The sequence below is a fragment of the Phaenicophaeus curvirostris genome, chromosome 5 (genome assembly GCF_032191515.1).
Source record: "Phaenicophaeus curvirostris isolate KB17595 chromosome 5, BPBGC_Pcur_1.0, whole genome shotgun sequence".
NCBI lineage: Eukaryota > Metazoa > Chordata > Aves > Cuculiformes > Cuculidae > Phaenicophaeus > Phaenicophaeus curvirostris.
Window position 1 is genome coordinate 51,540,184 of NC_091396.1, and position 14,606 is coordinate 51,554,789.

At 36.2% G+C, this 14,606-nt stretch overlaps 1 protein-coding gene across 2 annotated transcripts in view; it reads left to right on the forward strand.

Annotated features, from left to right (window-relative positions):
* The window catches only part of DGLUCY (D-glutamate cyclase), a 47,901-nt gene that overhangs the window by 18,071 nt on the left and 15,224 nt on the right, over positions 1 to 14,606 (forward strand). Inside the window, exons 1-7 of one of the 2 annotated variants that reach the window (XM_069858719.1) lie at positions 1,792 to 1,858; positions 2,730 to 2,841; positions 5,686 to 5,839; positions 6,520 to 6,718; positions 8,353 to 8,503; positions 10,030 to 10,152; positions 12,450 to 12,647. In XM_069858719.1, coding sequence (XP_069714820.1) covers positions 1,826 to 1,858; positions 2,730 to 2,841; positions 5,686 to 5,839; positions 6,520 to 6,718; positions 8,353 to 8,503; positions 10,030 to 10,152; positions 12,450 to 12,647 — 970 coding nt within the window. In that variant the 5' untranslated portion in view covers positions 1,792 to 1,825. Of the gene's footprint in view, positions 1 to 1,791; positions 1,859 to 2,729; positions 2,842 to 5,685; positions 5,840 to 6,519; positions 6,719 to 8,352; positions 8,504 to 10,029; positions 10,153 to 12,449; positions 12,648 to 14,606 lie in introns of those variants that run through there. The other variant, XM_069858720.1, reaches the window with a different exon arrangement.

Sequence of the window (14,606 nt, forward strand, 5' to 3'; positions counted from 1 at the left end):
CCTGTACTTGACTAGTGCACTGAGAACTGCATATAGATGTGGTTGATGACTTAGAACTTTATGTGGCAACAGTTGATTACAGTATCTGAATAAAAAAATATCCACCCTCCATATCTGATCTTCCCGAAAATTGTGGTTATCTAGGTAATGGGATATTCTGCAAATCAGCTGGGCCAAATGAATCAGCTTAACCCTACTGGAGTGGTGCTACACAGATATATACTAAATGCAGATGTCAGTTAACAGTTTTACACTACTTGTTAAAACCAGACCCAAGTTCTGGTTTGTTTATTTTTAGGAAGTCAAACAATAAAAGATAGGCTTTACTGTGAACATCTAACAGTTGTTATTATCTATACAAGTTTAGCAACTAATAAAAAAACCCAGCAGCACAACCAATTACTGATATTGTATAGCAAATACAGTGGTCTAAATTTATGATTCAGAATGTTAATCCTGGTGGGTTTTCCTCATAGTTTTATAAAATCACCACAGGAAGTTTAGTAACATCAAATGGTCATAAGCTGAGTTTTATCTCTCATCTGAAAAAGGTGAGTCAGTCTGCTTTTATACAAAGTTAATGTTTAAGTTATTCACTTCCTAAACAGTTCATCAACAATATGTGTTGCTTTGCAGCGAGGGGCTAGGTACACAAAGAGGAACTGCAAGCCAAAGTGTTTCTGTAAGTTACTTACAGCATTTTGGCATTACTGGTATTCATGGTCCTGTAGCTTGTTAGCTACTTGCTGCCATATGAATCCAAAACTTCCAGGGCCGTAAGTGTTTGCTGATAAAATCCCATAAGTACTTCCATTTCTGTTACTGGGCACACACTTCATGAGGGGAGAATCAACTTGTCCAGCATAAGACCAGGGAATTTGTGATAAAATACCTAACTGAATGCAGTTTTTGTCCCAAACTGGTTTCCTGAACTTCAGACCATCTTGCAAATCCAAGCAAGCTAGTAGTTCTTAAGGCCATCAATCCTATAAATTATTTACATGGTTTCAAAGATGCTCAGAAGTAACAGAAAACAATCTGAAAGCATCTAATGAACACACCTGGTTGTTTTTTTTTTTTATTAGGATCACTGTATTTAATTTGAAACATCTTGGAAAAATAATTCCAGCCTGTTGTTAGAAATTATCTTTTCTGTTAGAATAATATCTCTTAAATTGACACCTATAGGCCTGGGTTAGAACTCGGCTACATTTCTAAATCCATTTTCTTGTTGTCTTTAAAGTGTGTTTGGAGTTGTTCATGATTTTGTAATGAAGACTATTTTTGTGCAGCATACGGAGTGATAATGTAAAAGCAGATAAGATGAGAAGAGTTAGAAAGTAGTGAGTTAGAGTACTGAAAAAAAATCCAGACTGATTTCTTTTGGTTGACAATGTTATGTAAAGATATCTGAATCAAAAATTCAAGGCTTCAAAATCTAGATGCAAAGCTTACTCTAAATTTCAGTAAACCCAACGTAACCTCTCAGAATTGTGCAAGCCTTGGGAAACATTTTTGACAGACAACCTATAATGAGAGTATATTTTTAATTAAAACATAGCACTGGTCTTACTTCAGGCTAATTAAGGAATGAGTTGCTCAGAGGTGTAAATTTTCACAATAAAGCATTTCACTTACATTCCAGTCCACTGTGAGAGTGAAACTTTAAACTGTCATAGTTATAGTACAAAGCTGTGGATCTTTAACAGAAAAGTTAACTTTTGTTAGAAGGTTGTAACATCTTGTTGTACATTAATTTACCATCATCTTTTAAAAAAAGCACAGCTTCTATCATATTTACTACTTCTTATGGGTGGCATCAAGAATGGCTTCTCCTGAATTAACAAAAAACTTTGAGGTTGGTAATTTAGTTACTTCAAGGATAGTTCAGTTTCTGTACTTAAAAGTGACCATGGTTAAAATCAGAATCAGCTGAATTATTATTTTACTGTATTTAAGAGCTATCTCTTAAAGTAAAGTAATAAACCCATTTACTTATTAAATTTAGGTTTGAGGAAAAAGCTTTGTGTGAACTTTGACTAGATTGCAGAAAAAAAGATACCTTAAATCTCCAAAATATGTAAATAGAGACAGGTATTGAGTGTTATTAGGGTATCTGTGTCTGTTCTATTCCAGATTGTATTATAAGTGACTTAAATATCTATATGTCTGTTTTCCAATTGGAATAATAGCTATGGGAGTACTCACTTCTATATAACTAATATTTGAAAAACATAATATGTGTGGAGAGTATTAAAACTACGTTTCCTGAATATAGTTCTCTCTGTATCACAGGGCTGCATTGCTAATTGTCTAAAACCTTTTTCAATACAGAATTACTATTACAGATTATAGCTTGGTAAGTTAATCCATTTGTGCTTTTGCAAATTTAAAGTTACAATGAACTTTAGAAACTTGAATACTCTGAAAATACTATTTGGTTTCTTACATTACAGGCCAGCAAAACTTCGAATTTTATCCAGAACATTAAAATATCTCTGGCTAACTTTTTCAAAGTTTCCATTTGCATGTAGTCATAAAATATCAGTGAAATAATCCTTTCACTTAGATCTACCATTTGGGTTATAACTTAGAATTTCCCATAGTGATAAAAACCTCGGAAGGGCGTGGGAACGAAACAAGCTCAGCACTCCAGCAAATCAGAATTCAAAATGCTAAAAAAAGTAAACGTGCTTGGTGTTTAAAATTTTAAGTATCTTTCTGTTAAGGATGAAGAGATGATTTTGACAGGAGGCTTGAAATCTCTCCTTCCCCATGTGCTAAGAAGAATAATTCGATGCAACAAGCTTAGTATTAGTAATACTTCAGGAATGGCGAAGGGTAAGTAAACCTAACAGCTCTAAGTGCAAAAGTGACTCCATTTTAGATTGATTGCTATGTGTGTTTTCTTTTTTTGTTTATAAAGGGATGTAGGAATATCAAAAACACTGAAGTAAACCAGAAGAATGTGTTGGCTTAAGTTCTTAAGTCACTTGAGTGCTTTTGAAATCACATTATAAGCACTTGTCATTGAGTTCTTAAATCATAAAGCTACACAGAAAATATATCTTCCAAGCTGTGTGAAGTACGTAGACTCTGTTTTCAAAGTTTGTGTGCACCCATTAGGTCACAGTTTCTCAATGAGAAATTATGGGTACAGAAAATATTTGAAAAATCTTTAACCAAATCTGAGTTTTTTTCCATATGTTATCTCATTTGTAGGATAACAGGCTATATTCTTCACAGAGACCTTGCTTTGCTTAGTGCATAGGATACAGCTTGGGGACGAATGAGAGACATATAGTTACAGAAGTGGTTTGCTCCTTAATTTTTTTCAGAGGTTGGAAATTACTGACTCAGCGAGACTGGGAATCATAAGGGGGAGGGAAATAATAGCTTTTATACTCACATAAGTGAATACACACTAGAAAATTGGTTTCTGTCTTGCCTCTCATAGGTGGACTTTCGCAGAAGCAGAGAATCTGTGTCATTGTTCTGATCAGTTTTAAAATGTAACTTAACTAAAAATACTGTGGAAAGTAGCTGATCAACAAAGCTGTGTGACAGCATTACAATGACATAAGAATGCTAAGGGTCATTTTATAGAAACAGTGAGTCTTGAAATTGTGGCTATCTTTTCCATCAATACATAAGCTGAAAAATACTAATGGAAAACATGTTATAATATTAATAATTTGCCTCTGTGTTTGTAAGTACATGTATTGCTTCAGTGGTTTTAAATGTATTAGTTTCAGCATTTGAACGGTGTTGTTCACATACAAAATAAGTGCGAGTTTCTGGCCATGAGCATAGAGCTCTGTTATGTAAAGACTAAAAAACCTAAGGTAACTGGAATTTCTCAGAATCCTTAGAGTTGTCTAACGTTATTGGGTGATGTATTACTGAAGTAATTCTTTCTTACTGTCATTCCCCAAAGAAATTAAGAACTCTCTAAACTTCTCTGAACTTCTTTGAATTTGGACATACGTGTGTTGAATTAATGCATGTGTTGATCAGCATGTCCAGATTTGCTAATATTGTTAGGCAATATATTCATAATGATGGATACATAAAGCAAGTATATACGTAAGCTGATATGGAAAGGGAAAGATAGCTTTTCATCTATAAACAAAGTAAGGATAGTTATCAAGAGGAGCAATAAACTTGTCAAAGAGTTATAACAAAGCTTCCTGAGTTTACAGAATCCATGAAAGCTGCCTACAGGTTCAGTCTCTCAGCTGTGACTAGAATTTTAAATTCAGTGTTGTCTGAATTGAATCCACTGACTAAAAAGATTATTTGTGACTATCACCAGCAAAATAGAAAGTGCCCGTATGTTTCACATGGATGGCAGGGAATGAAACTGAGGGGTAACTGAAAGTAGTATTTTATTTAGTGGTAAATTTGGTATGTTTATTTAACAAGAATCTATTTCTGTATTTAGCAAGAAACTATTTCTGTATTTAGTAATTTTTGCTAGTAATAAAATGAATTTTTGTGCAGAGTATTCCCAAAGGAACAGTCTGTGGGCACATTAAGTGTGCAAATATATGCTTAGCTCAGCCTTTGCTTTGCATTTTTCCGTTTGGGATAGAATTTTGTGTCTTGGTTTCCTTATTAGCTTTGGTCAAGAGTAAGATTTTTTTTTAATTTTCTACCGCCTTTTAAGGTAAATTGTTGGTTTCAGCTAAATGATTGCCCCTTGGATGACAGACTACTGCAGTATTTAAGAAAGTGAGAGCATCTATGCAGCCTCTTGCTCACCTGTCTGATATCAGACTCAGTAACAACTTTTCCAGAAAATGTCAATATGAGAGTTAGGGACTATTAACGGGTGATTTTATACACCAGTGGCTAGCTGTACTGCATGTTTCCTCTCTGTATTTGGTCAGCTGTTATTTACATGCGGGAAAATCAAAACATCATTGGTTTAGAAAAAAAAATTGCTAAATATATGATTGTGAGCTTTATTCATAAATACTAATAACAAAAATGTTAATGTCTTTAGAAGCTATTCCATGGCAGTAGTCAAAAACTTTTAAAATCAAAAGCTGTTCCAATTAAGGAAGTATAGCTGTTCTGTTCATTTTGCTTTTTGAAACTAGAAATAGTGGATTCAGTGCGATAGGCAAGAGTTTATTCCTGAGCTGTAATTTTATCTGTTAAATTGCAGCCCACAAGGCCAACAAACTTTAAAGAATGGACTACATAATGTCAAGATTCCAGGACTTGACTGTTGGGCTGGCCATGATTTACAGCTTGGTATCAAATGAAAAAAAATGCTGAAAATGTGGTATGCAATAGCCTTTCTTTGGCTCTGTGCTAACATTTGTGGAAACAAAGCATTTTCCTGTAGAATACTGATTTCCTAGGTTAGGTAATAGATTATGTTTATAAATAAATTCAGAGAATTGTTTATTAATGTGATTATGCTGCCTTCATATACTAGTACTAGCCATATCTACCAATTATTTTAGCTGTTAACAACTTCATGTACAAAGTACATCTAGCTACGATTTAAAAAAGATTTTAAAAGTTGCTTAATTTAACTACAGAATTCTGAATCAATAATTCCCTTCAGGTAGTTTTTATGGACAATCTAGGGCAATCTGTACTGAAAAGTTACTGTTTCACAAACAAAAACCTAAATTAATAACCAGTCATTCCTACCTTCCACAATTTCAGGCTATAAACAGGCCAATGTTGTGATTTTGCACAAATCCCTGGCTGATGACTTTGAGAAGTTTTGCCGTGCAAATGATGGACCCCTGCCACTGCTGTACAGAAGTAAACCGGGCGATTGGAAATGTCCTGCTCTGAGTAGTGATTCTGATATCAGGTAACTACAGACCAACTCTGCTTCTCAAAGTTCTGCAGTGAATGCTGGTGGTGATTGGGAAGGGAACAGCCTGCTTACAGTGTTGTACATTTTGAACTTTTTGTTCCTTTTCTTGGAGTTACACTTTTGAATGAAAACTGTGCGTGAGCATAGCAACCTGATTGCTTTTTTTTTAAAGACATGCTATGATAATTGTCAGTATTACAAGTATTTCTCTAATGCAAAACTAAATTTTTGTGTAATTTCTAAATATTTTGCAATCTGAGCCAGCTGAATTAAATAATAGAGTTTTTAACTTTGTTTTATTTAGTAGTAATGCAGGCATGGTGACTGTACCATATTAGTAGGGTCTCTGAAATTTAAGAGATGTACTCCTGTAATAAACACTAAAAGCAATACCTAGAAGAGTTCCCTAATTTTTGTAGCTCTAAGACAGGGTACATGTAAGAGACATTTACATATACAACCTAAAAAAGTACTAAACTCTAACATGTTCCATTTACTGGCTTGTTTTCATGCAGAATAAGGTGTTCTGGGTTTTTTGCATGCATTTGTTTCATTGTTACTCAGAAGAAAAAGGAATGGGTAAACTAGACTGTATCTTGCGGTTTGATAGACAGTTAATGTCAATTCAAGCGATTCATCTTGTTTTCAAAAAATATAATTTCTTATTTCACTAGAACTGACTGCCTACAGTACAGAATATATGAGCATGGAGCTTGTACTGGATCACTGGAAAGCTTAAAGGAGTATTCTGAACAACTTAAGGACATGGTGACATTTTATTTAGGATGCAGCTTCTCTTTTGAAAAGGCACTCCAAAATGCTGGCATTCCTGTAAGAAACGTTGAGCAAAAATGTAATGTAAGCATGTATAAGGTGAGTAGACACACGCACACAGCCAGTGGCTTAATTTTGCCTTTGAGTATTTGTTGATGTTCTCATGGCATGCGTATTTTCCCTACCTGCATAGTAACTTCAGGTGCTAGTGCTGAATGCATAAAAATACAGGGTAAAATATGCCCAGCATCAGTTCAGTGCTTCTCTCAACTTCCTACAAGACCAATAACCAGTTGTGGTCACAAAGCTTTTCAATGTGTGCTGTGGCAACCAACTCATTTGGATTTTACTCTATTTTGCCTCCTCTGTTTGAATTGATGACCCACGCACTATTCTGACCTTGCCTTTATACCTATTGTGCTCTCCGTACCAGCCTGCCTTGCAGCAGGAATATTCCTTTTATAAGCCATGAGAGCAGCAGTTTCTTCTGCACACGAATGCCACATTTTGGAAGTTTTTCTGTGATAACAGAGCCTTTCAATTACACATCTGCTGTGAACCCAGACCTGTGGGACAGAAGATGTTCACAAAAACTGGAGGCATTTACCATAGCGCTGAAAATTATAACTGTGCTCAGAAAGTTTATAGTGCAGATTTTAATGTCGGCAGAAGTTCTAGACTAATTCTGGCTCCAATAGATAGACACTTTAACATTAAGAACATTTAAGTACACATCTGCATGCCTTTTTCATGTGGTTCATGTGCTGTTCTACTACACAAAGGTGATTGTTGTTTTCAGTACTAGCTTTTCAAAATCTTTTTGCCATACTCCTGGTCAAAATGAAGATGTAGGTGTAGTTTATACATGAATCCTTCTACCACACTTAAAGAAAAAAATACAACTATGTATCTACTTATAAGATTTCAGAATTAGGAAAATTTCATAGTTCATAGCATATCAGTACTTGAAGATCTTCAGTGTGTTTCTTCAGTGACAGGTATAATTATTTTTATTATAAGGATTGTTAATGAACATTTTCTATACGGCTCTAGCTGTCTCTGTTATCTTGTTTATGTTCAGATGCAGCTTAGATGTCAGACACTTCGTCCCAAATAAGCTGAGCTGCTTTATTCCTGAATAAAAAAAGGTGTTTCAGCACCCCTGTCAATGAGGATGATGAATTCCATGGAACCTTCCTAGAAGCACAAAAGATTCTGTAGGTGTGGAGCTGGCACGCTGCTCATGTAGAAGTGGGTACTGCCAGCAGTAGGAGTTCCTGACCCTTGCATGGTACAGAGCGCTGTAGCTCCCCTGAATTCAAATACAGAGGGTAGATTCGAACCAAATAGTTTTGTTGCTGTGATGCTTTTTATTAGCTTTTCCCCTTTATTAACGGGGAGCATACCATTGTTTTCTGGCAATATTCAGAATATACTGAACTCACCATGTTGTATGCTGCATGTACTGAGGCAAGATATGCATAATTTTGAATATTGCAGCAATAGATATGAAGAAGCTCAAGGATGGAATGTTTCATTCCTGCACTACTGGATCTTAAAAAAAAAAGATTTATTGGAATCTAAGAAATTTTTTTAGAAGAATTTAGAATGAATGTTCTTACACAGCATTTCTAAACTCAAGTGCAGCACAAAGTATAGTCTTATTTCTTGTAATACTTTAAAAGTATTATTTAATATTCCTGCTAATACCTTCGTTTCTTTTAAACTGCCAGACAGCTGTGCCTTGCTACAGCGTTTCTAAATTTTGCTGCAACTTAGTAGTCACAATGAGACCTATTCCTGAAAGCAAGCTGGAAGCAGCAGTGCTAGCAACGTCTGAATTAAAAGAAGCCCATGGAGCACCCATTCACATAGGTGACCCTGGTCAGTGCTTTTCATGTTTTGCTCTGCATGCACTTCACTCTGTATGAAAATGGAGGAGGGATCCATGGAAGTGGTAGGGCTGAAATACCTGCAGCAGTAAATATATTGTTTTAATCCTTTGTAATGGAATAATACCTGACTGGGGGGAAAAAAAAAAAGGAAAAAAAGAAAAAGGGAAAATAAACTAGGTTTTGAATGAACTGAACACATATTTCTTGGATAAAAGAAAGCTGTCTGATGTAGATAAATTGTTATATAGCAGAGGTGGTTTTGGTAAAAGGTGTAATCACATTTTTTCTAAAATGCCTGCGTTTTCATTTATATGTGAATACTTGCTTGCTGTCAAAGATTCCATTGACAGGGTATCAATGATTGACAGCATGAGGAGAAGTATGTGTGGATGCATTTTGTGTCTTAGCAGATGACTGTGAAAGTAAATACTATATTATTTTTAAAAATACAGAAATAGGATACATTGAGCACAGCGGTTAAGACAGAAGAAACAGAAATATGACAAGAATACATTTTTATTGAAAAATTCAGTTCAAACAAGCATAGACCTTCTTTTCAAGGGAAAACTGAAAAAAAAATGATAAAACAGGAGGCTGCTTGAAAAAAAACACAAACAAACCTATAAGATGAAGACTGATCACAATAATAAAAAGTTCCCTTCTACTGACAGAAATTTGTCAGTCAGTTGGTTCATGGGCTGCATACACAGAAGGATCATGTTGCAGAGCATGGATGTCATTGGTAAGAGCACACCCCAGCAAAACATTTGGTCTGAGAGCTTAAATCTGAGGAACTAGGAATAAATCAACTCTCTGAGTAGAGCAATAACATGACTGGGCAAGTAAGGGTCTCCACTGTTTATTTTGAACAGAAAAGAGTAAATTATTATATATGCAGATTATGCTAATTAATTCCAGAGAAGACAGTGGTATGTTAAAGTGTCTGAAGAATTTAAAAGCAAGCAAAGAGAGCAAGTGCTTAGAATGACCGAGAATGTTACAAGTAGGTGTTAGAATAAAGCAAAAGACAATTTAAAGAAAGCTGGACAAGAGTGAGATATAGTTATCTGCACCCAGAGAGGTAAAAGAGCAGTTGCTCGTTTCTCTAGCTAAAGAACGTAGGAAGCTAAAGCAGTGGAAAACATGTTCTAGAAAGAACCCATTTTGCATTGCAGTCACTTATTCTTGTTTGCCAGTGTTATGAATCCTGTTGATAGAGAAGATTTATAATCTCTTGGAAACTCAGCAGGTCTAGCTTGTGTTTTGTTGCAGAAATAAACTGAACACATTTTTACCGATGTAATCAAGTACAAAATGGGAAAACAAGTCAGTTCTGGTTCTGGGGACATGCACTCAAAGGCAGATTAAATGTGCCACTTCAGTGGGACTTGCCATTGTTGCAGTTGTAGCTTAGTGTCATTGGATGATGTTTGCTGTCCTCCTTCCCCCACCCCAACTTTTTAGCAGTACTGCTTAATTGGAATCTCTCATGATTTCAGTTTTGATCAATTCTAGGTCTACTAGGAGTACAAGATCTTTCCAGACCAGACTACGGAGATCCAGTTTGCCTTCACCCTGGTGATATTCCAGTGTTTTGGGCTTGTGGAGTAACGGGAGTAGAAGCAGTCATCAACTGCAGTATGTACTAGATTATCTCTCTTTCTCTCCTTTTTTTTTTTTTTTTTTTTTTGTAATTAGAAAACATGAACTGTGTGAGTTGGCTGATAAGCAGGCTTGATTTTAGGGTGACCTAGAAAACACCCTAACCAAACAACAAAACAGCCTTTGTAAACACAGGTTTACAAAGGTTCTTACTGAAATTCCATCACTTCTGTTTGAATATATTGAAGGTAGAAATCTAAAGCTCTGGCAGCATCAAAAGGTCTCTTTTTAAACATTATTAAAAAACTAGATGTTTAAAAAGAAGAACCTTAAAAAAATCCTTTAAAATATTATTTTGTATTAAATGCAGTAAAACAATAATAAATGTATAAAAAAGAAAAAAATTAGCCAGGAATGTTTCCAAAATGTTGCCAAGACCTAGCAAATTGATTGACCTGGAAAAGAATTTTGAGTGTTTTGTTCTTTACATACACTGTATGTAAATGAAGCTTTGTCCTCTACACAGTGCTGTCCTACACTTTATCCAGTCATTTGTGATAGACATGGAAATGCAACTAAACCGTAATGACAGCATTAGATACTACTCTAAATCATTAGTGTGGAATGAAATGTTTTAGCTCCTACTGAAACAGATGCTTAATAATCATTAGAAAAAACTTCTTCACTGAAAGGCTTATCAAGCACTGGAACAGGCTGCCTGGGGAGGTGGCTGAGTCACCATCCCTGGAGGTGTTTAAAACACAGGTAGATGAAGTGCTTAGGAATATGGTTTAGTAGCAGACAGGTACGGTACGGTTGGCCTTGATGATCTCAAAGGTCTTTTCCAACGTAGGGATTTTATGATTTAATGGGCAGTATAACTGGGAGAGCCTTGGGAGGTTGTCTGCTTCATCCTTCTCTGCTTACAGGATCTGCTATTTCCTTTTGGTGCCTTACAGATAGCTGTTTATCTAAATTGCTGTCAACACGTGTAAATATGCTCAGCAGTAAGAGCAGAGACTTCTTTTTCATTTTTACATAGAACCCCTTTTCTCCAGATCCAAAATGAAAATCCTGCTCTTTACTATGTTCTTCAACATTTTACTAATCTTCCTCATGCATCCTTGTTGAAGGGAGAGGAGAGAAAAAGTTGCCAACCTTCATATGATCTGTTGCCTAAAGCAGCTGCCTATCTTTCCTTTGCCTGGAAATGGCTTTTACTTTTGTTTATTTCTCCATTTTTCTGTATTAAACCCAGTTGTAATCAATGCATTCCAAGAATTATTTGGCAGTCTGTATCTTTCTGTGGTCCTTTCCATCTAGGCAGTTTAAATCCTGCCTTTCCAGCAGTATTCATACTTTAGATGAATCTGCTAGCTTCCTACAAAAAATATTGTCTACTGATGTGTTTTGGTGAGGTGTATTAAACCTCACAACCATGTTCCCCAGCTGCTTTTAAATTACTAGCCATAGATTCCCAGCAGGTCTAGCACAGACCAAACACTGTTAAAGAAATCTTCCTTTTCAACATTCTAATTAAGTAAGATTGTGATTTATCCAGCAACATACCAGTTATGCCAAATGGGGTATAATCTAGACCAAGAATTCTGGAATTTGTTTAAAGACAACAAATATTTTCAGCTTAGGGAGCTACTATGCTGTCAGGTCTAAATAAACTTTTTGTTCACCAGGGCTTTAGATGCTACACCAGTTCCCTTTGCGAAGGTTTACTAGTCACTGTTTGTTGTTGTTCCTTGCCAGTTTATCGGTCTCCCAGCTAGGTTGGCAACACAGTGCACAGAGAAGCTGTTCCCTAGTTTCTTAATCTAATAAAGAACTACTACTCCTAGTTGACAGGCAGTAGTTGACAACTTTGTCATATCAAGAATATTCAAAGATACAAGAGAGACATTGTGACTTCCAACAGCCCTCTAGAACCTAGACAATTAATTTATTCTTACAGAAACATTACCACCACCACAGTGTGCAAACTTAAGCACTGACTTTTTTGTACGCCAGTGTACTTGTTTCTTCATGCACATCAGACCCAATTTTCAGACTTGCAAATTCCTGACAAATTTCCTTGGAGGGTATGAGTGTTCAGTTCCTAAGTTGCCGCAAGTTTATACCTAAGAGGATATTGTAGGAAAAGTGAGAACATTTTTTAGATATGTGTGTGTACATTTCTTTCTTTCTCCTGTTTTTATGATATGTGTCATCAGGCAAGGACTGTGTATTGTTAAATTAAATAGTGTTTTATGATTTTATAAGTCTGATATTTTAGTGTCTTGTAATAACAACATGTTTAATTGAAGTTTTTTCATCAATTTCAGGAGCTCCATTGTCTTTTACTCATTCTCCTGGCTGCATGTTTATTACTGATGTAAAGAATAACAATGTCCCAGTCAGATCCTCAAGAGAAGTCCCACAAGTCCACTGCATTTCTCAAGATCCTCTGCATTATAGTATCGTGTCAGCAGAAGCAGCCCAAAAGATAAAGACTCTAGAGACTCTCATTGGAATAGATCCAGGTAAAACCAAAACCTCTCTTCCTTTAGTGGATTTGTTACGAGGTAGATATGATGTATTATAATTTTTTCAGATATTTGTAAAGTTGAAGAACACAGTAAGAATCTAAAAGCAATTTTAAGTTTTTAAAACTCTTTGTGGAATACAGTGAGTTAATATAACTAGGTTTTACATTTTCTGTTACCGCACTGAATATTAGAGACTGGCCAAAACCATTCAGCCTCATGGGTAATGAAATACCTGATCTTGATGACTGTACTGTATACTCTCACAGTACACAGAAGCATCAATGTTTACAGCAGACTAGAGAGGCCACAGGGAATAAGAAATGTTACTGAATGAAGCTGAAATTGATATGTAAAGTCCTCATTGTGCTGGTAACAGCTACATGGGTGCTTATATGTTCATGACTTCTGTGCTCATACCAGAAAGTAGTTGTACCTGCTTTTCAAACGTCCCTCTGTGATGGGTGGAATTACATCAAGCTCTGCTGATCTATTCATCACTGAGGTGTCGTGTGATGGACCAAAGTGACAAGATCACCCCAGAAGGTTGAGAGGCAGGGCTGCATGTGTGCACAAGAAATATGAGAGGGAAATAAAGGCAAAATGAATAGTGCAGCCATTCCTAAAATGCAAACTGAATTAGTCCCCTCTGTCTGCTCTAAATTCTGATCTCAGTTTCCCATAAATTTTCTGAAATCCTCTGTAGGCAGTAGTGGAAAACAGCTCACGCCCAGCTCTCCTAAGCTCTGGGTTTGGGCTGTGTGTGTATGCTTGGGTCTATTTATTTTTATTCACAAGGCCTCTCCTTTTCCCACTCTTTGGATTTCAGCTTGGTGCAATGCCATGCACTGCAGAAATACAGGACTTAAAGTTAGCTCATTTTATTGCTAAAGAAGAGTATGCTACTTTATCTCAGTTAATACACTTCTCCTCTCAGAAACTAATACTCCTTGCTTATGTTGTTGCATTTTGTTCAGAACTTTTTTCTGTGTCCACTATTTATGTATGGCTTGTATATTACGTAGGAGGAACAGAGGCAGAAATGGCAAAGGGGAAAATAAGGACAAAAAGAGGAAAGTGTGGGGAGCAGGGCTGGGGGGTGTGGTGGTGAGAAAGATGAAGATGTGAGGAGGCTGAAAAACAATAGTGAGGACTTACCTCTTGCTACCAGGCTGTGAATATGAGCACATCATGCTGGTACTCATGGTTTTTTAGGAGTGTTAACAAATGGAAAGGACTGCACTGTGAACTTGTGTTTCCAAGTGCCAGGGAAGGGAGAGGGGGTAGGAAGTGTTTGAACAGTGAAAGACATACACAGATACCAAAGCCTCTTTAGGGGTTGACCCATGAGAAGAGGTGTCTGTTAACATTCACCTGTTTCTCAAGGTCGGATAACATGGTTCTTTACTACATGAAGCATTATAAGATCTTATAGCAGTCACCTGGATACCACTGTATTATAAAGTCATCTGGTAACTTATAGTGTTTCTTAAACTTTGATTCTGTGGTTAATCATTTCTTTAAGTAGAATTTATTTGGGAATCAGCTCTTGCCTAAGGGGATAGAGTCAAATAGAGACAAAGGACCAGCTTACTCCTCTGAAGTCTGCATCAAAACTTCTGTAAGATCTGGGATGCCCAAGTTGCAATCCGACTTCAGTAGCTGGATGTGGTCTAGCATGATTTTCACCACAAATCAGAAGAAAGCAGAGGGATGTAGGAAAGGAAACAACATATAATAAGATCTCAGAAAAAAAGTAAAGGCTGTTTGTACTAATACGCAGAAATGTTAGGTATAGTAATCTTCAAAATCTAGTTAACTGAAATTCTTAACTTGAAAGCACAGCTCATTATCTTCATTACTCATATCCTACACCTTCCTAGATTTCCTGAGGAAATTACCCCAATTCCTGCCTTGACCAGAGGTTTTCCTTTCTGCTCCCTCCTCCCCCTTTTG